Here is a 25,997-nt window from a genome sequence, read left to right as displayed (position 1 = left end):
ATAAGTAATGGCGTCATGGTTTCTAGACAATTTATGTCAATTCAAATCCTGTTTTGTAAAATTTGATTATTTTGTTTAAAGATCATTGTATGTGTTCCTTTTCCATGGACCCTGAATTCATCCGATGGAAAAATTTGCCCCATGGTAATTGCAGCCATAATTCAATTAGCTATCAGATGAAGGGACTGATGTGTAATTGCTTTTTGTATCTCGTAACATATGGGGAGTTGGTTTTGAGCTAGCCACTAGAGCATGAAATTGACTGATTCAGTGTGTTCTCTTTCACACAATTCTTGTCTGAGCAAGTTCTGGTTCCTATTCTTTTGATTTGGTATTCTGAATTTGAGAGTTCTATTTATGGTTTGTCTTGTTTGCGATTAAAGTTTAATTCTGAAGTTGAAAGAAAGACTAATTTTCCTTCTCCTTCCTTGCAGGTGCCGTGAGAGGCAGAAAAAGGAGGCTATCAACTTTCAATTGTTGAACAGGAAGTTGACTGCAGTAAACAAGCTACTGACGGAAGAGAATGATCGCCTTCAGAAACAGGTCTCACATTTAGTATGTGAAAATGAGTATATACACCAGCAACTGAAAAATGTGCGTTCAAACCATTGCAGGCATCAATCGTTAATATTTTGGAATATTTATAATTATTACCTTAATTTTCTTTTTGTTTTAGTTTTCCCCAGGATTTAATAGCGTCAGAATTTACTCACTTACCTATTTGGTCTGCTAAATCATATTATCTTTTCTTTTTTTTTTTTTTTGGTTTTAGATTTTCCCCAGGATTTAATAGTGTCAGAATTTACTGACTTACCTATTTGGTCTGCTAAATCATATTATTACTATTATTGTTATTATTTTGTTGGTGTGAATTCATTAATTTATTTTTTGGGAGTAAATGAGTCAACTTTAGCCTATAACCCGTTGGTAAACCTGACTAAATGTCCATACTCATCTGAAAATAATTTAAATACTGACAGATTTTTTTTTATTGGCTCCTAAAATATATTTTCTAAATATATTTTCTAAATATTCTTTTGGAGATATTCTTTTGGAGATTTAATTTTTAGTTTATAGTGTTTTTAGTGAAAATTAAAAAACAAGAGCTCTTTGATTTGGGGGAAATAACACTTTTTGGTAGAAGTCATCCTTTTCTGCACCCACATGGATCATGGTGTGTTCATATCCTTGTATGTCACCTCATGGTTACATCACCATGTATCAAACATGCTATCTCGTACATATAATCATAGAACATCTACATATATGGATTGATGGATCATTCTTTATCTACACATAAAAACATGGGGTAATTGACATAGATGTTCAGTTTTTAGCAAGAAACCTGTACATTTATATATTGGTGCTAGTATGCATTTGAAGTAGTTTCGTTTGCTTGATTGATCTGTCAATTGCAATGACAGAATATTGAAGCTAAATAATTTCTTTGATGCAGTGTGCTTATCAAGTATCACTCTTCCCATATGCTGTATATTGTGGGTAAAGGTATGAGACGTGGTCGGTCCTAGACCTTTCGGAAATCATGGTAGATACTAAGATGGTGCAAGACCATTAGAGATGGAAAGGGAGAGAGATGAGGCAGAGCCAACTCACTTTCATAGGTTGTGCAAAGTAGGTGTGAAACACCTTATGAGAAAGCAGTGGGTAGGTATGTTACATTTCCCAAGATCTTGAGTATATTTTCGACCATTGATAATCTCATGGATGGAAGAAGGGGGAAACATTATTTATCTTGAGTATATTTTCGACCATTGATAATCTCATGGGTTACCCGTGGTGCTGAATGTGTAAGCAAGAAGGGGGAAACATTATTTACGTTCTCTTTCATTGTCTAGTTGCTAGAGAGCTATGGAGTTTGATTTGCTTGCCGTTTGGTGTTGTTTGGGTGGAGGATTGAGACTCAAAGAAAGACACATCCATAGAGATAAACCATTTCTGAGAGGGTGGATGATAACACTTGTAGCCCTTTTGTGTGGCAGAGTAACCCAGGAAGACACACTGAAGAGACCTAGGATCCAACTTACCACGGGTAGGAGAATGATTATGAACAAAGTACGCACACCCAAAGGTTTTGGGAGGAATGGAGAAACCAGAAGAGTGGGATCCTAACAAAACTTGAAGAGGAGTATGTTTGTTGAGAACTTGGGTAGGTAGATGATTGATGAGGAGGGCAGCAGTGAGAACAGCTTCCCCACAATATGATCTAGGAACACGCATTTCAAAGGACAGACAATGCGCAATATCAAGAAAATGGCGGTTTTTACGCTCTGCAACACCATTCTGTTGAGAGGTATTAGTACAAGAAGTTTGGTGAATAAGACCATGAGTGGAAAAATATTTGGCAAGGCTAGAGTCAATGTATTCCCCCCCATTATCAGAACACAGAATTTTGACAACCGCCTCAAACTGAGTGCAAATCATTTTATGAAAATTTTGAAACGTAGAAAAAACCTCACATTTGTCCTTCATAAGATACACGCAGGTGGTTCTAGAACAATCATCAATAAAAAGTGACAAACCATCATTGACCCTTTAAAGACACAAAACGAGAGGGACCCCATGCATCAGAATGAATCAATGAAAAATGAACTAAACTTTTATGAATAGAAGGAGCAAAAGAAGCTTTGTTTTGTGTTCCAAGTTGACACGACTCACAGTGAAACTCATAAATATTATTTTTCAAAAAAATTGAAGGAAAACGATGCTTAAGTAACAAAAAAGATGGCTGCCCAAGACGACGGTGCCACAGCCATAAGTCTTCCTTAGTAGATGGTAACTGAATAGATGAATGAGCCAGCTTGTCTGCTTGATCTAAGATATAGAGACCATTCTCGTTTCTACCACTGCCAATCATTTTTCTCGTGATAAGGTCTTGAAACAGACAATGATCGGGAAAAAAAGTCACACTACAATTTAAGTCCCGAGTAATATGACTCAAAGAAAAAAGGTTAACACTAAAATTAGGAACATGTAGTACATAAGACAAAGGAAGGGAAGCAATGACATGAATTAAACCTTTCTCAGACACAGAAGAAATGGTACCATCAGTAATTCAAACTTTATCCTGTCCTAAAGAAGGGGTATATGTGGAGAACAAATCAAAAGACCTAGACATATGGTCGGAAGCACCATAATCGATAATCTAAGGCAACCCATTTGATGAGATAGGAAAACGCTTGTAGAAGAAGCTAAGTTACTTGAATGGGCAAAGTTACCTGAAGATGAACTAGATGCCCAATGGTTTAGCATGTGGCGAAGAACAACCTCAAACTCAGAAGTAAAAACCCAGAGATATCAGCAGAAGAAACAACTAGAGCGGGGGACTGTGGCTTAATTGTATCAAAATAATGGGCTTGGGCATTGGGCCCTCGGCCTCTAGACTGACCAGAGCGACCCCCTCAAGAACCAGAACGATCTCCACGACCCCCAAATGGCGGCCCATGCAACTTCCAACAAGTCTCATGGGTGTGGCGAGGGCGACGACAATAGTAATAGAAGAGGTTATCCTTCTCAGAAGAAGGACGGGAACCACGATCCCTATCTCGAGAGGATACAGAAACCAGGGCAGATTGATCAGAAGATGCAGACGGAAGCATAGCAGAACGATGACTCTTCTCATTCTGCACATAAGCAAACGCTTCTTGGAGAGAAGGAAGCACATCCATACCAAGCACACGACTTCTAACAGGATTGAACTCCACATTCAGACCTTCCAAAAACTTGAAGACCCGCACTTGTTTAACAAATTTCCGGTACCCAGCAGAATCAGTGGGACAGACAGTCTTGTAGTTCTGAAGATGATCAAGTCTCTTCCACCCAATGCTAAGGAAAGTAAATACTGGAGGATAGTCATCTCACCCTGGATGGACCGGTCAGTGGAGCATTGCAATTCAAAAGTTTGTGAAAAATTGCCTTTGCGGGAATATATAGTGGCCATAGCCTCTCAAATATCTTGTGCTGTGTCCATAGACAAAGTATCCCTCACCAATCTCTGGAACCATGGAATGTATCAACCAGCGGATGATAAGAAAATTAGTAGTCTCCCACTGATCATAACTCGGATCTGTGGTACTGGGGACCTGAACATGCCCATCAACATATCCCAGCTTCCCTTTGCTCTTCAAAAAAATAGTCAAATTCTGCGACCATGCTAGATAATTCTGACCATTAAAGAGAGAGGTGGTGATTTTCTGGATAGGGTTGAGGGAATCAGTCATAGTAGTAGGCAAAACAGGACTCGCATCCTGAGGAGCAGACTACGAAGTAGTAGACTCATTAGTCAATTCTGCCATGAATACTCTATCACGGAACCCTCACAATAAACACTGGTCTAATCATAAACCTAGAAGATGGGAGAACATACCAAACAGAACAAAAAGAATTTAAGAGAACATTTTTTTTTTAAGAAGAAGATAGAAAATAGAGAGAAGAGAATTACATAATAGAGACTTAGCACCAATGGTCATAGAATAATGACTTCAATGCAACCTAGACCCAAGAGAGAGCTGACTGAACCAGAGAGAAGACAGACAAAGAGATGAGAGCCGACTGAACTAGAGCTCCTGAGAGACTATCAGCAACCTGAGGAGGGAGGAAAACACCCCCGATTGAACCTCCAAGCCTGCCGATAGACTTGGGTTGGGAAAATGGAGGCTTCAACGAGCCCTAGGGTGCTGTCGAAGCCCTAGGAGGCTGCGACTAAGGCTGTCGAAGCTCTAAGAGGATGCGGCTAGGATTGTCGGAGCCCGAGGAGGCTGCGACTGCTGCTGGCGGCTAGTGTGGTGGGGACTGCGGCTGGTGTGGTGGTGTGATGGTGGCTGAATCCATAATGAAAGACAGCAAAGTTTATGTCAGGGACAAGGATAGAAAAAAAGTTACTTGGGTACAAGAGACCAATTCGGATTCTCCACTGCTATCTTCTCTTTTTGATGAGTGCCCAAAATTCTTTTCTTCTGATGAAACTCTAGGTAACTCTATTCTTTCTGATCTAGATGTTCCCATTGCTAAAAGGAAGGGGTTAGGTCTTGCCCTATTTCTCATTTTGTCTCCTACACTAATTTGTCTTCTTCCTATAAAGCTTTTCTATCTAAGGTTTCTTTTGTGAGTCTTCCTTTTAATTTTCAGAATGCTCTTTTTACTCCTGAGTGGAAGCATGCCATGATGGAGGAGATGAGAGCCCTTGCTAAAATGGCACTTGAGAATTGGCTGAGTTACCTAAGGGCAAACATCCTGTTGGATGTAAGTGGGTGTACACCATAAAGCACAAAGCCGATGGTTCAATTGAACGTTACAAGGCAAGATTGGTGGCCAAGGGTTTTACGCAGACTTATGAAGTAGACTACCAAGAGACATTTGCTCCTGTTGCTAAGATAAACTTTGTCAGAGTCCTTCTCTCTTTTGCCTTTAATCTCGACTGGTCTCTCCATCAATTTGATATGAAGAATGCTTTCCTTCATGGAGATTTGGAAGAAGTGTACATGGACATTCCCTCAGGCTTTGAGGATGTTAAAACCAAAGGAAAAATGTGCCAACTACGCAAGTCACTTTATGGATTTAAACAGTCTCCTAGGGCTTGGTTTGAGAGGTTTACTTAGGCAATGTTGCGATATGGTTTCAAACAGAGTCAAGCTGATCATACTTTGTTCGTGAAACACTCCTTACATGGTATGACGACAACTCTTATTGTTTATGTGGATGATATTATACTTGCAGGGGATTATGTTGAGGAGGTTCCTCGATTAAAGGAGTATTTGGCCAATGAGTTTGAAATCAAAGCCTTAGGCAGCTTGAAGTACTTTCTAGGTATTAAGGTTGCTCGGTCCAGAGATGGCATCCTCATAAGTCAAAGAAAGTATGTGCTTGATTTGCTAAAAGAAACTGGAATGCTTGGAAGTAAAGCATGTGATACACCACTAGAGCCTGGACTGAAGCTTAGTGAGGATCAAAGAGGCAAGCTTGTAGACGTGGGGAGATATCAGATGCTAGTGGGTAAGCTTATCTACTTATCCCATTTGCGTCCTAACATTACTGTTATAGTGAGTATGGTTAGTCAGTTTATGCATGCTCCACGTGCAATTATACGAATTCTGAGGTACTTAAAGCCTTCTTCGGGAAAGGGTCTCTATTTCTCAAAACATGGTCATCTTAGTGTGGAGGCATATACAGATGCTGATTGGGCTGGATTAGTCACTGATAGAAGGTCAACCTCTCGCTATTGTACCTTTGTTGGAGGAAATCTAGTTACTTGGAGAAGCAAGAAACATAATGTAGTTGCGAGGTCTAGTGTAGAGGCTGAATTTAGAGCTATGGCTCAGGGTGTGTGTGAGCTATTATGGATTAGACTATTTTTGAGGGATTTGGGGATTCATCAGACAGATTCTATGAGGCTATATTGTGACAATATGGCAGCCATCAATATAGCTCACAATCCACTTCAGCATGACAGGACCAAGTATGTATGTGGAGATTGATAGGCATTTTATCAAGGAAAAGCTCACTAGTGGCATTATATGTACACCATTTGTGAGGTCTGGGGACCAACTGGCTGATGTTCTCACCAAAGGATTAGGGAATAAACCATTCCATGACATTCTTAACAAGTTGGGCATGAGAGATATCTTTGCACCAGCTTGAGTGAGAGTGTTAGAATGTGTAAGAATATTTTCTATTTTATTTTTATATATATTCAGATCCTTATTTTATGCCTTAGGGCATTCCTGTAATTATGGTGATGATTTAATATAAAGAGGGATGAGATACCAGGAGCTTCTATTTGCACACACCCATTCCCCTCTTTACACATTTTTTTTGATAAATAATTGGTTCGGAAGTAGAATTCTGAAAATAAACAATTGGTTCGGAAGTTGCATTCCGAAAATAAACAACTTGCTCGGAAGTAGAGTTCCGAATTTTTTTTATTTTTTCGACATTCAACTTCCGAATGTGTTTATTTAATGTCTATAATAGTAATTTCACTTGAAAATAAAATTATAATAAAAATAATTTTTATTAAGTGTGTGTAAAGAGGGGAATAGAGATGTGCAAATAGAAGCTCCCTGAGATGCCACTCATATCTCTAACTTTTCTTTACTCAAAACTGACAATGCCTTTCTCTGTTGGATAGCTTCTAGCGAGTTGTGAATTCTTTCTGCCCAAAGGAGTCAGAAATGAAGCTGTGCCCAACAGTGGCATTGTGTATTTGTTGGACTATTCAGAGAGAACCTAATAGGGGAACTTTTGAGGATATTGAGCTTTCCTTGTGTAGTCTGAAAGGATCTTTTCTTCTCTCTCTATATTTTTGTTTATGAGAGGATTGCCCTTTCTATGTTTCTTCTTTTATGTAGTTTATAGGTGATATGTGCTTGCTTCTGAATGTATAGCTTTTGGATTGCCTGAAGCCGTTTTTGCTAATCTACTCTTATTGATAAAAAAATTTGTTTGTTGCAAATTTAAAGCCAAATGTTTGTTGTATATTTGATATTTCATGGTTAATTAAGAAAATTATCTACAGTTGAAGACATCGAATAGTGTCTGATGAAGACTCAAATTTGAAATGTATCGTGAAGAATTTACAAATAAGCAAATCAGATAAGTTTTCATATGTTTTGCATATTTTCTTCATATCTTCGGTTTTTTGAAAGCAAATATGACATTTTTGTTCTCTTTTGTTGGAGCTTAGCCAATTTCTAGAAACATGATGATGGGTGACATTCTCAACCCTTGAAGTATACAAGGGCCAATCATTGGTTGAAATGTGCTTTACAGTTGCCTTAAACATGCTATTTCTCTGTTTTCGGTCCTTTTAATCAAAATCATTATTATTTCCTCTTATACAAAGTAGCTCTTTAAAATGTTTCTTCTAAAAATTTGAAATCTTTATGATTTTCACAGAAACCACATAATCTTGTAAATCAATTTCAGGGAAAATACAAAATAATGATGCATTTCTGTTTTTGGAGATGTTAAATGCATTGTTGAGATGGAGTAACTCACGAAGTTCTTCCAAAGCTTTATCACATTTTTTAATCTGATGATGACAATTTTTTGGTGCAGAAATCTCCAGCTACTACTGACACAAGCTGTGGATCTTCAGTTAACTCTCCTCAACTTTCTTTGAGGGCTGCTAATGATCCCACAGGGTAATCTTGAATGCCTTCAAATCAAACCAATAAAACCCATCCTAGGTGCCTGTAGGTATAAATTTTTGCTGCGGAAAAATTAATTTGTTCTCCTTTCCATTTTACAGAATTCTCTCGGTGGCTGAAGAAATTATGGCAGAATTCCTTTCAAAAGCTATAGGAACTGCCATTGATTGGGTCCGAATTCCGGGCATGAAGGTCTAGATTGTTGTTTTTACACAGCCAATTTAATTATAATTGTTGTATTTAAATAACCAATTGCTAATTATATTGTCTGTGTGTACAAATATGCATATTTGTTCTTTTGTTCCATTATGAGTTCTCTTTTTAATGATTTAATTATTTGTTTGCTTGGTCTGTGTTTGGCACCAGCCTGGCCCAGATCCGGTTGGAACTGTTTACATTTCACACAATTGCACTGGAGTTGCTGCCCGAGCTTGTGGTTTAGTATCTCTGGAACCTACATCGGTATGATTTTGTCCTGCATAATTGCTACCATTTATAGGTTGCAATTGTATTCAATTATGAGGACAAACATTAGTTCATGTTTTTAGTTGCATTCAATTTGATTGATAAATTATGCATTGCTACTGTGAATAGGAGAAATTCAACAAATAGGCCAAGGTGAACTTACAAATTGTCTTCATGAATTCTTGATATTCTTGTAATTTTCTCTTCTACTTGTTTATTATTTCATTGATAACTGTATTCCACTTTTGATTCTTTGATAGATACTGGAGATCCTAAAAGACTGGTCATCTTGGTTTCAAGATTGTCGAAACCTAGAAGTCTTTGCCAAGTTTCCAGCTGGAAATGGGGGGACAATTGAACTGATCTACACACAAGTGAGCAAAATTAGTAATATATTAAAATTTACTTCTCACCAAAGGTTCTTACAGCGCCACCGTTATAGATATTAGGTTGCATTCTTATGTAATTATCATTATATAATTATTGTTATGTTTCTTGTTGTTATGTTGGTGGTCAATATTGTTCTATTTCTATTGTTAGTTTTGTTGTTATTATTACTACTATTTTTATGATTATTGTTATTAATGTATAAGATGCTTATAATTGCGTTCAGTTTTATGCTCTTACAACGCTGGTTCCTGCACGTGACTTCTGGACATTAAGATATACTTCAACTTTCGAGGATGGCAGCATTGTGGTATGGTCCGACTTGCCATTATGATTTCATATTAAGTAAAATTTAGAATGAAACTTAAGCTTTGTGAGGATGCATGGTTTTATAGTCTCTTTATTGCTTCTCAACTCATCATTTGGCTTTTAATCGTGAATGTCATATGCAAATAGCTAGGTTTTTAGTGTTCCTGTATAATTTACTGAGTTGGAACTGGAAATATACGGTGGTCCTGATTGAAAAGGCATGGATCAGGCGGGCGGAGGCACATAAGGCCCCGCCGAGGGGGGGGGGAGGGTGTCACCCCCCCCCCTCCCCCCAACTTTTCCAAAATTATACTTTTGCCTCTATCAAAAAAATATATTTCAATTCAATCCTTTCAAGTAATTTTCTGAAAATTTTATGTCACTATTTTCTCTACTTTTTTCCCAGAAAAATCTGTTTAATTTGTCACTTTAAATGTTTAATTATGCTAAAAAAATTCTTATAAATTTTATTTTAGAGAAATGTTACATGTCAATGATTTTTTATCATTGTTTTATATCACCTCTTATATGAATATTCATAATTGGTTTATTTATTTACAAATAATTATTACACAATTAATGACAACTAATAAAATATTGTCATGTAATGCAGTTATTCAAAACAGTGAAAAAAAAGTGATATATAGAAACAACTGTATATTATTTATTCACCTTCCTTTTGTGTGTGCTTCTTGATAAAAAATTTGTTCTTATAGTCTATGAGGACGTGCGATTATTTTTTAAACCGTGATAATCATCATACATAAAATTAAATTAATAACAATAAAGATAATGATAGGTTAACTTGAGCTTATATTTCAATATAACTTTTACATCACACTAATTTTTTAGTCCTACAATCAAATAAAAATTTAACAATTAGATTAAGTTGATTACAATTTTTGTTAAGATTTCAACTCAATGGTGCCCCTTCTAAGCCCACTGGGATCAGTGGACCATCAAGTTTTTGTTTTTTCACCCCCTCCAGGTCTAATTAATTTCTTTCAGCCTTCAAGTAGTGTATATGATTATTGAGTTTTCTTTTGTAGCAAAATAACTTATAGTCAGGACAAGTCATTTGGAATTATTATCATATTTATAATTTTTTATTTTATTTTATAAGATTATCTTATTTTGTGTTTGTAGAGATTTATGTATTATTGATTGATGTTTATTGATTGATATAATGTTATATATATTACAATGATTCATGATTCCTATATATAGAAGAGGGTGAGTGTGTAGTAGGTAAGGAGTAGGTGAAGTGGAGGTGGTAGTGGTGTAGTGGGTTAGGTTTAGTGGAGTAGGTGAGGTGGTAGTGGTGTAGTGGGTTAGGTTTAGTGGAGTAGGTTTAAGTGGGTGAAGTAGGTGATAGGTTTTAACAGCCCCCCGCAAACTCAAGGGGGATAGGAACTAACCAACTTGAGTTTGGAGAGAGTTACAAAACAAGAAAATACATAAAAATAAAAGAGGATAAGTGACACTGTATGGTCGTGTCAGACCATTGGTGAAGACACTGGATGGTGGTGTCATAACGTTGTAGAGGACACGGTATGGGGGTGTCATAACGTTGTAGAGGACACTGTATGGGGGTGTCATAACGTTGTAGAGGACACTGTATGGTGGTGTCAGACCGATGTAGAAGACAGTTTATGGGGTCATGTCGGATCGTTGTAGCTGACAATGTTGAGATAGTTGTTGTGACAGTTTACGGAGTCTTGCTGGACCCTTGTAGAAACTAACCGAAATCAATGTCGGGACAGTTTACAGAGTCTTGTCGGACCCATGAAGGAGCTAACCGGAATCAATGTCGGGACAGTTTACAGAGTCTTGTCGGACCCTTGAAGGAGCTAACCGGAATCAATGTCGGGACAGGTTACAGAGTCTTGTCGGACCCCTAAAAAGTCGCACCCTCAAAAGGTGTTGTGACAGTTGTTGTGACAGTTTACGGAGTCTTGCTGGACCCTTGGAGAAACTAACCGGAGTCAATGTCGGGACAGTTGACAGAGTCTTGTCGGACCCTTAAAAAATACACTGTATGATGGTGTATATAGGCTGCCCAAATATATATATATATGGATATATATAGTGAGCCCTCAAAAGTCGCGCCCTCAAAAGGCGCGCCCACTTCATCAAAAGGCGTGCCTGACAGAAAGCGTCGAGCCATCAAAAGGTGAGCCGGAGACGCAGCGAGGCACGTGAGCGACAGAGTGGCGTGTCGGCCTCGGCTATTTAACCAAGGTTGAGGCGGAGGCTGTGCAAACCAGTCTGAAACCGCCGAAAATCCTTTGAAAAAACTCTTCCGTTTCTGAGAAAGAGATTCTGGAACACTCTGTTGCCATTCTGTAACCAACCTTTCTCTGAAACACTCAGCAACCCATAACATGGCCTCGTCTTCCCGTTCAGCTACCCAGAATATGGCCTCTTCGTCCCGTGGTCTGCTCACTCTCTTTCCCGACCTCAACGAGTCAACAAGAGAGATAACTGGTGCGGTGGCCAGTGAACCTCAACCAAGCGCCTCTGGTTTTGCGCCGTTGAACTTCCCTATGCGGTCGGTGGAGCAAAAAATGGCGGTGCAAACTAATATTGAGGCCAATCAGTATACTCTGAAGTCATGTGTGGAAACCATGACTGCGGTCACAAACCTGTCGCACCGGCTGCAGAGCAGGACAAATGAGGTGCAACAGTTAAACTCCCAGCTGGCTCTGCTCCAACGCATGTATAAGGATGCGCGAGCAGAGATAAGTGTGCTAAAGACAGAAAACAAGGAGCTGAAGCGGAAGGCCACCGTGATGTTCCGATTTGGAGGTCCACCATATGCTGTAGTGGAGGAGCAGGGAGGAGGCAACTTGCTTGGTGGTCTAGGAAGCACGGAGGCAACACCGACAAGGACCACCCAGGACGGAGGCAAGAAGAAAAGACCGGCGGCTGAGTAGAGAAGAAAAATCCCACTGTGGGTGTGGTAGTTTTGTTTTTGTTTGTGTGGGTTTTTTTTTTTTTTTTTTTTTTTTTTTTATGTAAAAGTGTGATCGGGGTTGATCCCCTGATATGAATAAAATGACAAGGTTGTGGAATGTTGTTTTATTTAATAAGAAAAATAAAATAAAAGAAAATAATGGATAAAGAAAATAGAGAAAAATATTTGTGGATGGGTGATAAGAAAAACAGCAGTGTGATTTTTTTTTTTTTTTTTTTTTTTTTTTGGTGGAATATAAAATAAATAATAATAAGAGAATGGAAAACGGGTGATACGTACTAACAAGGGATAGGGAAAATATATTATAATAAAATATATATATATATATTAAAATAAAAGAAAAGGGTGAAAGAACGTGGATGAAATAAATTAAGAGAAAGGAGAGATATGATTAAAGTGGGTTTGAAAGTGGGAAAAGATGAGAGAGAGGGAGATAGAGTGGGTGCATGATGATGATGTTGGGTCCATGGAGAGAGAGAGAGGGATGTCCAAGAAACTTGTGCTTTTGACAGTTACACATTACCCAAGCTGTATGTGAAGATGCATGTTACTGTCTTACACTTCTGCAGGCTTGGTATTCTTTGTGGGGCACTTGCAACACGTGACATTGAAAATTGTATTCGAAAAAGATGACATCTCCAACATGAAACGTCTTGGAAGCAGCCCAGGCCTTGTAATCAATATTCCCAATGATGGTTCAACCAGCGGAGTCCCCAACCTTGTACACTGCTGCCATTGAAACCTTCAAGCCAACAAACATGGCTACCAACAACAGAGCCACAGCTCTACACCCCACACCCAAATCCATGGCTAAGAGAGAGAGAGCAAATCGGGAAAAAAACAGCAGTGACGAGCAGAAAAGCAGCGCCAGAAACGCCAACGACGACGACGAGTAAGAGTACAACCACGGATATGTGAGAGGCGAGGTGAACGGCGATAGAGGCTAGACGATGATGCGGGTGCCGCCGCCGACATAGCGGAGGAGGGGTGTAAGAAAATGTTGAAGAAGTCAAGGTATGTGTAGAAAATAAGCGGAATAGGTTGAGGTCCGGCGGGCGGCCAAGGCGAGGTTGCCGCCCGCCGGTGAAGCGAGAAATACTAAGGTCTTAACCTTGCTCTGATACCATGTAGAGATTTATGTATTATTGATTGATGTTTATTGATTGATATAATGTTATATATATTACAATGATTCATGATTCCTATATATAGAAGAGGGTGAGTGTGTAGTAGGTAAGGAGTAGGTGAAGTGGAGGTGGTAGTGGTGTAGTGGGTTAGGTTTAGTGGAGTAGGTGAGGTGGTAGTGGTGTAGTGGGTTAGGTTTAGTGGAGTAGGTGAGGTGGTAGTGGTGTAGTGGGTTAGGTTTAGTGGAGTAGGTTTAAGTGGGTGAAGTAGGTGATAGGTTTTAATAAGCCATTTTACAATAATGTGAAAGCCACTGCTAGGCTTTCTTTTCTTTTGTTTTTTCATATTTTGGTTATATGAAGAACTACTTCTGATTTCCTTGTTTTTTTTTTATTCAAATTTTATCCTAGTTGATTTGCTTTTATCTTAATGGCCAAGTTAGTGGCACACTTCTAAATGTCTTTGATGTTACCTACCAAATAAAAGGCCCGTGCAGGAAGACCATCTAATTCTTTGGAAATGATCAATTGAAACCCTCTAATTGTTTTTCCAGACCTAAATATTTCTCTAGAGAACCGGTAAATGCTTCTGCTACAAAAAAGGTTGTGATAAAAAATGCTCAATTTTTCCTGTTAAATGATCCTCTTTAGATAATTTGTTCGGAAATTTACAAGGATTAAATTAAACTATAGTGAGACCTACTAATATCCTCATAACTATATTTCCTATGAATATATAAAGGTATGTGAGAAATCAATCTCTGATTATGGTACTGGTCCAAACCCATTTGTTGCTTCACAATTAACAAGAGCCAAGATGCTGGCCAGTGGCTATTTTGTTCGGCCTTTTGAGGGGGGAGGGTCAACCATTCACATTGTTGATCATCTGGATCTTGAGGTTTGATTCATCGTATTTCAATTCTTGATCTTTTTTCTTAGCCACAGCTAATTTGCATTTATCCTTGTAGGCATTGACTGCTCCTGAGGAGCTTCGGCCTCTTTATGAATCATCCAAACTTGTTGCACAGAAGATGACAGTTGCTGTAAGTGACGAATGTTCATAAGACTTAATCACATCTTGCTTTTTGCATAAGCAATGCAATTCTTGCACAGTCCTGCTGTATATTTATAAGATGTATGATATAATCATGTTAATGACTTGATCCTCTCTATCTCTTAAAAAAATAAAAAAAATACATTGTTACCAATGCTAAGTACCATTGATGCCATGACCCTACTTGTTTGCCTACTTTTTGAAAATACTCTCTTCCCAGATTGTCACAAAATATAGGAGGACGCTTGACTAAATGCTGACTAGAAGTCTCTACTCTTATCAGAAAATATTCTACTGTCTAACTTTGTGCTGGACTCTAGAAGTTGCATGCTAGGACAACATATATTGATGAGTTACTAATGTTGATAACTTTTAAATTGGTAATATTTCAAGAGTCTGGCCTATTCACTCCATTCTAAGCATGAATGTGTCGGCCTATTCACTGTAGTTGTCATGTTTTATGGTCTCAACTTTGCTGTTGAACAAGCAATCTTAACTGTAATAGCCTTCGCTTTTTCCTTTTCAAAGTTAAAACATCATTTCAAATTTTGGAGGAACTAATTAAGACTTTTTTTAATGCAGGCACTGCATTACATTAGGAGAATAGCTCGAGAAAGAAGTTGTGAGGTAGGACATGGCAAGGAACCTCCCTTACGAACCTTCAGCCAAAGATTGAGCAGGTAATATCTACAAAATCTTCTGGTCTCCATGCATCTTTGTCTTGCTGTTTATTCATATTTACATATACAAACATGAACATCATGCTTTTGCATAAATGCATCTATCTTTACATTAGTCATTCTATCTTCAAGTTTCTCATCTTGTCCTTTTTCTCTTTATCTGTTTGTTGATTGCTTTTAGGGGCTTCAATGATGCGGTCAGTGGATTCAATAATGATGGTTGGTCATTGATGAGCTATGGTTCTGCTGAAGATTTAGTAATTTCTATTAACACAACCAAGAATTTTGGGACCATTTCATATCCTGTTGATCCTCAACCTCTAGTTGGAGGAATCCTTTGTGTGAAAGCCTCCACACTACTCCCAGTGAGTTTTAAAATAGAAATTTAAGTAATGCTGTCTGTATTATTATATTTTCCATTTATTTCCATCGTAATCAGGGAGGTAGTGAGGTGCATCTCCACATATCAAGATTTTTCCAGGAAATCTGCATACTCAGCAAAATTGTAGTCTGAGGCTAATATAATAAAATATAATTAAGTTGTTTCAAAGTTGACGACCAAGAAAACTTGAATGGAAGTACTAAGGAACTTTTAATGGTAGCAATTAATGATCCTGTGGTTACCACATTTTATATTAATGACGTGTCTCTGTATAATTTGACACTTTTGCGTAAGACTTTATAAAATACATATTATTATTTAACCATTTAAATTATCAAAGAATACCGGCAAGGTTTTAAAAAGCGGCCGCAACCGTTGCGTAATGCCGTTACGTAATGGTTGTGGTGGTTACCGCTACCCGTTACGGCTGCTATAGCGGTGAAAATATGGCCGTTTTGGTGTTATGTAACGGCCGTAATGGTTCGTTAGACACCGTTACACTCTTTTACAATATTTTGAATAGCTTTCTTTTTCCAAGAAAAAAACAAAAGCTTACAAAAAAAAAAAAATACTCAAGTGATCCAAGCCCAAAGAAAAAAATTTATATGAATTTTTTTTCTTTTATAATTAAAAAAAAAAATTTATGACGCAATTTTTATTTTATAATCCTTTCATTTAATAATTGTGAATTTTTTTTATTCAGTTAGTTCAAGTGTTGGTAAAAAATAATTTGTAGACATTTAAAATCAATTATTCTTAAAATCATTAACTATTGAAATAAATGTAAAAAGCTCATTTTATAGTGATTTGAAAATATGAAATATATTGGATCATACTTAAAAATTAACAAAAATTGATCAAAATTTATTTTAAATCCCAATAAATGTGATTTTGAAATATATATATATATAGGCATATTTGTAAGTTTCCTTCAAATTATGCGAAAAATAAAAAAAATTATGGTTTCGGTTACTGCAACCATTATGCTACGGTCTTTACACCCCGCAACTGCTACTGCGTCACCGCAACCGTTTTTCAAAACCTCGAATACCGGACTCAATATTGTAATCAATCCATTCAATCTGTAGTCTTTTCCATTTGTTATTATGAAACAGTAAACGTTGTGAAGAATAGCTCAATACTGTGAGAATACATGTATATATGGCAATATATGTATATATTGAAGCTTTGAATAATCAGCTTAGGGTATGATGAGATATCACCCCTTATTTATACATGAAGATTAGGGTTTACAAACAAGACAATTACAAGATGATCCCTGAGGGCATCACAATGATTACAGACCCAAGTGCCTTTCGGCTAATAAAATACTAAGACTTTCGGTGATTATAATATGCCAACACTCCCCCTCAAGCTGGTGCGAAGATATCTCTCATGCCCAGCTTGCCTAATATGTCATGAAACGGTTTATTCCCAATTCCCTTGGTGAGAATGTCAGCAAGTTGTTCACCAGACTGAACAAAAGGAGTACAAATGGTACCACTAGTGAGTTTTTCCTTAATGAAGTGGCGATCAATCTCAACATGTTTTGTCCTGTCATGTTGAACTGGATTGTGAGCAATGTTGATGGCGGCCTTATTATCACAATATAACCGCATGGAGTCCGTCTGAGCAATACCTAGATCACTCAACAATAATTTGATCCATAAAAGTTCACACACACCTTGTGCCATAGCTCTAAACTCAGCTTCTGCACTTGACCTGGCAACCACATTTTGTTTCTTACTCCTCCAAGTAACTAGGTTGCCGCCGACAAATGTGCAATACCCTGACGTTGATCTCCTATCAGTTACTGACCCGGCCCAGTCAGCATCTGTATAGGCTTCTACACGAAGATGGTCATACTTTGAAAAATACAGACCCTTACCAGGAGCAGACTTCAGATACCTCAAGATTCTCATGACAGCCTCAAAGTGAATCTGATGAGGAGCATGCATAAACTGACTAACTACACTGACAGCAACAGCAATATCAGGACGGGAGTGAGATAGGTAAATGAGCTTACCCACTAATCGTTGATAGCTTCCCCTATCCACAACTTCTCCTCCTTCATCATCTCCCAATTTTTGATTGGGTTCTAGTGGGGTGGCATATGCCTTGCAGCCAAGCATCCCAGTTTCCTTCAACAGGTCAAGCACATATTTTCTCTGTGAGATAAATATCCCATCCTTAGAGCGAGCAACTTCAATTCCCAGAAAATACTTCAAGCTTCCCAAGTCTTTGATTTCAAATTCTTTGGCTAAGTATTTCTTCAACAGAGGTATTTCCTCACTATCATTGCCTGTAAGAACTATGTCATCTACATAAACAATAAGCGCTGTAGTCTTACCGCATGAGGAATGTTTCACAAACAATGTGTGATCTGCCTGACTTTGTTTGAAACCATATTTAAACATAGCCTGAGTGAATCTTTCAAACCAAGCCCTTGGAGATTGTTTGAGACCATATAATGACTTCCGAAGTTTGCATACTTTCCCTTCTGTTTGATGATCCTCAAAACCCGGAGGAATGTCCATATATACTTCTTCTTCGAGGTCACCATGGAGAAAAGCATTCTTGACATCAAACTGATAAAGCGGCCAATCTAGATTAGCTGCGAGAGAGAGAAGTACTCTGACTGAATTCATTTTAGCCACGGGTGCGAAGGTCTCCTGATAATCAATGCCATATGTCTGAGTAAACCCTTTTGCCACAAGTCTTGCCTTGTAACGCTCAATAGACCCATCTGCTTTGTGTTTCACAGTATATACCCATTTACAGCCCACAGGTCGTTTGCCCGTAGGTAACTCAGTCAATTCCCAAGTGCCATTCTTTCTAAGTGCTTTCATTTCCTCAATCATGGCTAGTTTCCATTCAGAGATAGCAAGAGCATCCTGAAAATGGTTAGGAATGCTAACAGAGGAAATATTGGACACAAACGCTCTATATGAGGATGACAAATGAGAGTATGATACAAACTGTGAGATAGGATGTTGAGTACAAGATCTCACACCCTTCCTTTTGGCAATAGGAACATCAAGATCAATGGACTCACGAGATTCAAAGTTACCTGGACTCTCATCAGAAGCAGGAGATGGCAGTGGAGTAGCAGAAACAGTCCCTTGTATCCAGTTAACTTGTTTTCTGTCGATGTCCCGGACATAAACATGCCCATCCTTATTCTTGGTGACAGTGGGTTCTATAGTTCCAGTAGAAGAGGGGGGTGCAAGAATAACTGGTTCTACCATAGGAGGCACAGGACTCACTTCTACCATAGGAGACACAGGACTCACTTCACACCAAGGCTCCCCCGGAAATGAGGACGGTGACACCGGAGAGGACAAGAAATAGGACTGGGATTCAAAGAAAGTGACATCCATGGACACAAACCACCTACGGGAGGAAGGGTGGTAACATTTATACCCCTTTTGAGTAGGAGAATAACCAAGGAAAACACACTTGAGGGAGCGAGGGTCCAACTTACCACGAGAGGGAGAGTGATTATGGACAAAACAGACACAACCAAATATTTTGGGAGGAATAGAAAACAAGGACTGAGAACCGAGGAGGACGTGAAGCGGAGCCTGTTTGTCCAAGACCTGGGTAGGGAGACGATTAATAAGATGGGCAGCGGTGAGAACAGCGTCGCCCCAATAGGGTTGAGGCACGTTCATAAAAAAACACATGCACCGAGCCATGTCAAGAAGATGCCGATTCTTGCGTTCGGCCACCCCATTTTGTTGAGGGGTATTGGTGCAAGAGGTCTGATGGATAATGCCATGAGTAGAGAAATAGTTTCCTAACCCAGAATCTATGTATTCCCCGCCATTATCAGAACGAAATATTTTGATAGTGGCCCCAAACTGAGTACAAATCATCTTATGAAAAGTGCGAAACACAGAGAAAACTTCACTCTTATCTTTCATGAGATACACCCAAGTAGCACGAGAAAAATCATCAATAAATGTAACAAACCAGCGATGACCTTTCACAGACAGAACACGAGAGGGACCCCAAACATCAGAATGTATTAATGAAAAAGGAACTAAGCTTTTATTCAAACTGGGAGCAAAAGAAGCTCTATGTTGTTTTCCAAGTTGACAAGACTCACAAAGAAAGTCAGACACATGATGATTTGCGAAACTAGAAGGAAATAAATGCTTAAGTAAATGAAATGAGGGATGCCCAAGACGCCGATGCCACAACCATACATCAGCGGGGGTAGTAGAAGACGCGGTGGAAGAATAAGCAAGTTTGTCCGGTTGATCTAGGAAGTAGAGACCATTTTCTGCACTACCACTGCCAATCGTCCTCCCCGTGACAAGGTCCTGAAAAAGACAATGATCAGGAAAAAACGTCACACAACAATTCACATCCTGGGTAAGACGACTTAAGGATAACAGATTAACAGAAAACTTGGGAACATGGAGAACAGAAGATAGATGCATGGTGGGAGTGACTTGGACTAAACCTTTTCCAGAAATGGAAGAAACAGTTCCATCGGCAATCCTAACTTTGTCCTGACCTGAAGAGGGCTTATAGGCAGAAAAAAGATCAGGGGAGCCAGACATATGATCTGAGGCACCAGAATCAATAATCCAAGGCAAAGATGTATGACACAGGAAAGCACAAGGAACAGATGCTAAGTTACCTGAGCGGGCAAAGGACGAGGAAGCGGTACTGAGAGCAGTAGAAGATCGGCGGTCCAACAATTGGCGCAAAGCATCCTCCAACTCAGTATCAGAAGCTTGGGTAACAGAAGTGGAATTAGAATCAAGGGTATCCACGGCACTAGACTGATGAGCCTGGGAATAGGAACCACGTCCTCGAGAGTGGCCTGACCGACCTCCTCGAGAACCTGACCGATCACCTCGACCCCCAGATGGAGTCCCATGAAGCTTCCAACATGTCTCACGAGTATGCCGCGGCTTCTTGCAATAATCACAGAATACAGACTCCTTAGCAGCAGACGGAGGAGGCAGGCTGAGGCCATCTCGAGGAGTAGACAGTAATGCGGAACGGTCAGTAGAGACAGGGGACATCATAGCTGACCGACGACTTTCCTCATTTTGTACATAGGCAAATGCCTCCTGTAGTGAAGGAAGGGTGTCCATACTCAGAACTCGACCCCTAACTGGATCATACTCCATATTTAGGCCGGCCAAAAATTTAAAGACCCGTTCCCGAGCAATGAACTTCTTGTACCCGACAGAATCAGTAGGGCAAACGGGCTTATAGTCTTCCAGGTGGTCAAGGCGTTTCCAGCCGTTGGTGAGGAAAGTGAAGTACTGAAGAACAGTCTGCTCCCCCTGAAGTGTGCTTTCAATAGAGCGACGCAACTCAAAGGCCTGTGAAAAATTTCCTTTGCGGGAATAGGTAACAGCCACAGCCTCCCAAATGTCCTGGGCAGTCTCCATAGATAAGTAGCCCTCACCAAGTTCTGGAACCATCGAATGGATAAGCCAACTCATAATCAAAGAGTTAGTAATCTCCCATTGGTCATAACCTGAGTCAGTGGTACTAGGTGCCTGTATCCTGCCATCAACATACCCCATCTTTCCTCTGCTTTTCAAAAACAAAGTCAAACTTTGAGACCATGCTAGGTAGTTCTGACCATTAAATAGAGAGGTGGTGATTTTCAGACTAGGGTTGGGATTCTCAGTCATGGTAGTAGGTAGAATGAGACTCTCACTCTTTGGTGTTTGAGACGAAGAGGACACACTAGTGGAATCTGTCATGGATACAATACTACCAAACCCACAACAAACTAGTAGAAATCACAAACCCGGAAGGTGGTAGTGAGATAACAGGCACAATGACCACTATAAAGACATAACAAAAAATTAAGAAATGATGATTTTTTTTTTTTTTTTTTTTTTAAAATATATATATCTATATATATTTTTTTATTTTATTTTATTTTATTTTATTTATTTATTTGTTTATTTATTTATTTATTTATTTATTTTTATTTTATTTTATTTTATTTTATTTTTTTGTTTAAATTGATTTATTTATACATGTCTTTATATATATATATATAACTATATATCCTGATATATATATATAAATAGAGCCGGATATATATATATAGTTATATATATATATATATATATTTATAGACCACAGTGATCAGAGGCTGAGGACGAACAGAGAAGACGAGCGACGAAATGGCTGGAGGAGGTCGCCGAGCTGCGGTGCTGTCGGTCGAGTGACGATCGACAGAGGAGGTCGACGAGGAAGACGGCTGAGGAAGACGAGCTGAGGACGAACAGAGAGAGAGAGTTGACGGCCGACGATGGTGACGATGAGCTGGCGACGGGGACGATGAGCTAGCGATGGTCGATGATGGGCGACGATGGCGACAGAGAGAGAGAGCTGAGGAGATGAGGAGATTGACTGAGGAAGACGGTTGAGGAGATCGACTGAGGAAGATCGACTGAGGAAGACGGCTAAGGCAGATCCACCCAGGTAAGCTTCGAACCCTAGAGTGTTGTTGGTGAATAGGTCTGCCAACGAGGGTGAGCCGAAACCCTATAGGTTCAGCTTTGATACCATGAAGCTTTGAATAATCAGCTTAGGGTATGATGAGATATCACCCCTTATTTATACATGAAGATTAGGGTTTACAAACAAGACAATTACAAGATGATCCCTGAGGGCATCACAATGATTACAGACCCAAGTGCCTTTCGGCTAATAAAATACTAAGACTTTCGGTGATTATAATATGCCAACATATATGGCATACTTGTGTATATTAGGATTTAGGCAAATTAGGCAAGATTGTGGTGGTGTAAATAGGAATGTATTTCCTTTTTCAATCGTAGATTTAGGGCTATATAAACTGATGAACTGTTTGTGAATAATATAAGTTGAATATACAAGTTTATTCTGGAACTTACAAATACAACTATTTTTTATTGAATAGTATGCTACCAGGATATCTGCTAATCACAAGAAAAGATAGCTTCTGCTTACTGATGCATGCTCTGATCAACAAATTAGCCTTCTCCAAATGTCAGATACTGAGAATCGAAAATGAGCAATGCTCTGATTCGCTTGTCAATGGAAACTCAACAAAACTCCTGCTAATTTTAAGCTCTTTGACGTGGTAGAATATATCATCCACTTTGGATTTGGACAATCTTATAGAAAACAACATAATTCAATGTATGATTATAAACTGCTTCTTCAAAGCTTTGCAGCATTTAAATTGTACTCATTCTACTAGGACTACTGATACTATGATCAGTATATGATTATCTATGAACCCAGTGATTGTCTTATTGATTGTGACATTATAACATTGTCGATGGTCATTGTTGGTAAGGTATGGCATCAACATTTTCAGCTCTCTGGCTCAGTGAAATTGAGATAGTCTATATTCCATTTTTCAGAATGTTTCTTCTGCATTGCTGGTTCGATTCCTGAGAGAGCACCGCACTGAGTGGGCTGATTTGAGCATTGATGCATATTCTGCTGCTTCATTGAAAGCTGGCTCATTTGCATTGCCAGGATCATACACATTCGATTTTTCTTCCAGTAGCATGCTGCTTGGTCACACTGTTGATGATGAGGAGGTTAGTTCATGTTTGACAGTTGGTATGTTTGTTTGTTTTTTTTTTCAAAAAAATATTTTTTTATTGTTTCCTGGTCTGATTTGGCATACAAATGAAGTAACAATAGAAGGAAATATACTATAAATACTTTCATTCCGTTTTGTTTTGTTTTGTTTTTCTTCTCTTTCTTGGTGCAATATGTCTATTTTTGGCTTTCTGCTTCCATAGTGATTAGGGACACATGCTGAATTGATTCACAGAACTTGTGTTCCCAAAATGCATCATTTTAAGTTTCGGTGGAAGAGACCGTACATTTCTACCTAATCAAACTCAATTAACCAGCTGAGCGTGAATGCTTTCTTTTATAACTTGACATTCATCACATAGAATTATTGCACTTTTAGTTTTTCTTCATTTGAATTTGTATATTTCCTATAGTCTTTCACTGTAATTCTTGTTTTGCATCACAGATTTTGGAAATGATTCGCCTTGAAGGTCGTGGTCTCAGCAAAAAAAATTCAGTCCTATTTCAAGACATACATCTTTTGCAGGTTTTCTCTACTGCATCTTTTGAACAATCTCCCCCCCCCCAAAAAAAAAAAAAAAAAAAAAAAACCTTGGACTATAATTTGTTCTCTTTTATGTAAACATAAATTAAGATAATTTTCTTGCATGTTTAATGAATGTATGAAAAGAATATGTAGGTATGCATACTCTCATTCACCTGCACACGTCTAAACCAAACCAAAACCAAGCCTTTAAGTACCGTCAGTTGGGGTTGGCTACATGAATCTTTCTTCTTCATTCGACTCTATCAATGGCCATTTAGTTAGTCAAATTAAACAGATTCATATCAATATTTACTACACTCGCCCACGTCAATCTAGGTCTGCCCCTTCCCCTAACATTTCCATCTACCGTCACTGTGTCGCATCTCTTTACTACTGTCTCTGTTAGTCTCTACTGTATATAATCAAACGATCTCAATGTATTCTCTCTCAACTTATCTTCTATCGGTACTACTCCTACCCATTCATAAATATACTCATTCCCAAGGTTTTGAAAAGTGGTTGCAGTCACCGTAACGGTTGTAGTGACGCGGTAGCGGTTGCGGGTGTAAAGACCGTAGCGTAACGGTTACAGTAACCGGAACCATGATTTTTTTTTAATTTTTCGCACAATTTGAAGGAAACTTATCAATATGCATATATATATATATATATATATATATATTTATTTATTTTAGAATCACATTTATTGGGATTTAAAATAAATTTTGATCAATTTTTGTTAATTTTTAAGTATGATCTAATATATTTCATATTTTCAAATCACTGTAAAAGGAGTTTTTTACATTTTATTTCAATAGTTAATGATTTTAAGAATAATTGATTTTAAATGTCTACAAATTATTTTTTACCAACACCTGAACTAACTGAATAAAAAATATTCACAATTATTAAATGAAAGGAGTATAAAATAAAAAATGTGTCATAAATTTAAAAAAAAATATATTATAAAGAAAAAAAATTCATATAAGATTTTTTGTTTGGACTTAGATCACTTGAGTATTTGTTTTTTGTTTTTTTTAAGCTTTTATTTATTTTTTCTTGGGAAAATGAAGCTATTTAGAATATTGTAAAAGAGTATAACGGTGTCTAACGGACTGTTACTGCCATTACGTAACAGTTGCGGCCGCTTTTTAAAACCTTGCTGATTCCTAACTCTGTCTTTTCTAGTTTTGCTGCACATTCACTTTAGCATCCTCATCTCAGCACCATTTATCTTATCTACATGTTGTTTCTTAGTTGCCCAACATTCCGTCCTATACAATATCGCTGGTCTAATAGCCGTTTTATAGAACTTTTCTTTTGGTCTAGTGGGTACTCGTTTATCACACAGTACCCCAGACGCACTCCTCCACTTAAGCCACCTTGCCTTAATTCTATGAACCACATTTGCTCCAATCTCCCCAGCCATTGTGATAATCGATTCTAAATAACAAAAATGTTCACTTTTAGGTAGTTCTTAGTTCTCAATTTTCACTTTTCCTCTGCTTCTATTCTAACTATTACTAAAATTAAACTCCAGGTATTCTGTTTTAGTTCTGCTTATCTTAAATCCTTTAGATTCAAGTGCTTCTCTCCAAGTCTCCAACTTAGTGTGTACTTTTTCTCTTGTCTCATCCACTAACACGATATCATCTGCAAAAAACATACACTATGGCATATCATCTTGAATATTTCTTGTTAACTCATCCATAAAAATAAAGACTTAAGGTTGATCCTTGGTGTAATCCTACAGTAATTGAAAATTCACTTGTCTCTCTAGCAAATGATCTAGTAGTGGTCACCACACCTTCATACACGTCCCTAATCACATTAATGTAACCTTTTGTCTCCCCTTTCTTCTCTAACACCCACCAGATCGATAAAAACTATATGAAAGCCTCTTTTCTTTTCTCTATACTTTTTTATTACTCGCCTCAAAAGATAGATTATTTTCATTGTTGACTTACCAGGCATAAATCCAAATTGATTCTTTGACACCTCTATTATATCTCGCAATCGACGTTCCATCACTCTCTTCCACACTTTCATTATATGACATATCAGCTTGATTATAGTTGTTGCAATTCTGGATATTGCCTTTATTCTTATAGATTGACACTAAAATACTCTTCCTCCACTCTTCTGCATTTTCTTAGTCAACAAAATCTTGCTAAATAACCTAGTCAACCAAACAACCCCCTTTTTACCCAAACATTTCCAAGCTTCAATAGGGATATCATCGGGTTCTAAAGTTTTATTCGATTTCATCTTCTTAAGTGCAATCTTCACTTTAAAGTTCCTAATCCTGCGATAGAATCTCTAATCTTGGTTTCCTTATTAT

At 38.2% G+C, this 25,997-nt stretch overlaps 1 protein-coding gene across 7 annotated transcripts in view; it reads left to right on the top strand.

The window, feature by feature from the left end:
* Nucleotides 1–25,997, top strand: part of LOC114285164 (homeobox-leucine zipper protein REVOLUTA) — a 51,872-nt gene that overhangs the window by 4,293 nt on the left and 21,582 nt on the right. For 4 of the 7 annotated variants that reach the window (XM_082923137.1, XM_082923126.1, XM_082923116.1 and 1 more), the window contains 12 exons: nucleotides 435–594; nucleotides 8,074–8,159; nucleotides 8,267–8,357; nucleotides 8,532–8,627; nucleotides 8,891–9,004; nucleotides 9,244–9,327; nucleotides 14,170–14,325; nucleotides 14,396–14,470; nucleotides 15,064–15,161; nucleotides 15,343–15,526; nucleotides 22,944–23,126; nucleotides 23,576–23,656. In XM_082923137.1, the coding sequence (XP_082779263.1) occupies nucleotides 435–594; nucleotides 8,074–8,159; nucleotides 8,267–8,357; nucleotides 8,532–8,627; nucleotides 8,891–9,004; nucleotides 9,244–9,327; nucleotides 14,170–14,325; nucleotides 14,396–14,470; nucleotides 15,064–15,161; nucleotides 15,343–15,526; nucleotides 22,944–23,126; nucleotides 23,576–23,656 (1,408 nt within the window). The remainder of the gene's footprint in view (nucleotides 1–434; nucleotides 595–8,073; nucleotides 8,160–8,266; nucleotides 8,358–8,531; nucleotides 8,628–8,890; nucleotides 9,005–9,243; nucleotides 9,328–14,169; nucleotides 14,326–14,395; nucleotides 14,471–15,063; nucleotides 15,162–15,342; nucleotides 15,527–22,943; nucleotides 23,127–23,575; nucleotides 23,657–25,997) is intronic. The other 3 variants (XM_082923124.1, XM_082923140.1, XM_082923132.1) reach the window with 2 other exon arrangements.

Source organism: Camellia sinensis, chromosome 1 (genome assembly GCF_055761805.1).
Source record: "Camellia sinensis isolate YWXY chromosome 1, ASM5576180v1, whole genome shotgun sequence".
Taxonomy (NCBI): domain Eukaryota; kingdom Viridiplantae; phylum Streptophyta; class Magnoliopsida; order Ericales; family Theaceae; genus Camellia; species Camellia sinensis.
Note: the sequence above shows the minus strand (reverse complement) of the source record. Positions and strands in the feature narration are given on the sequence as shown.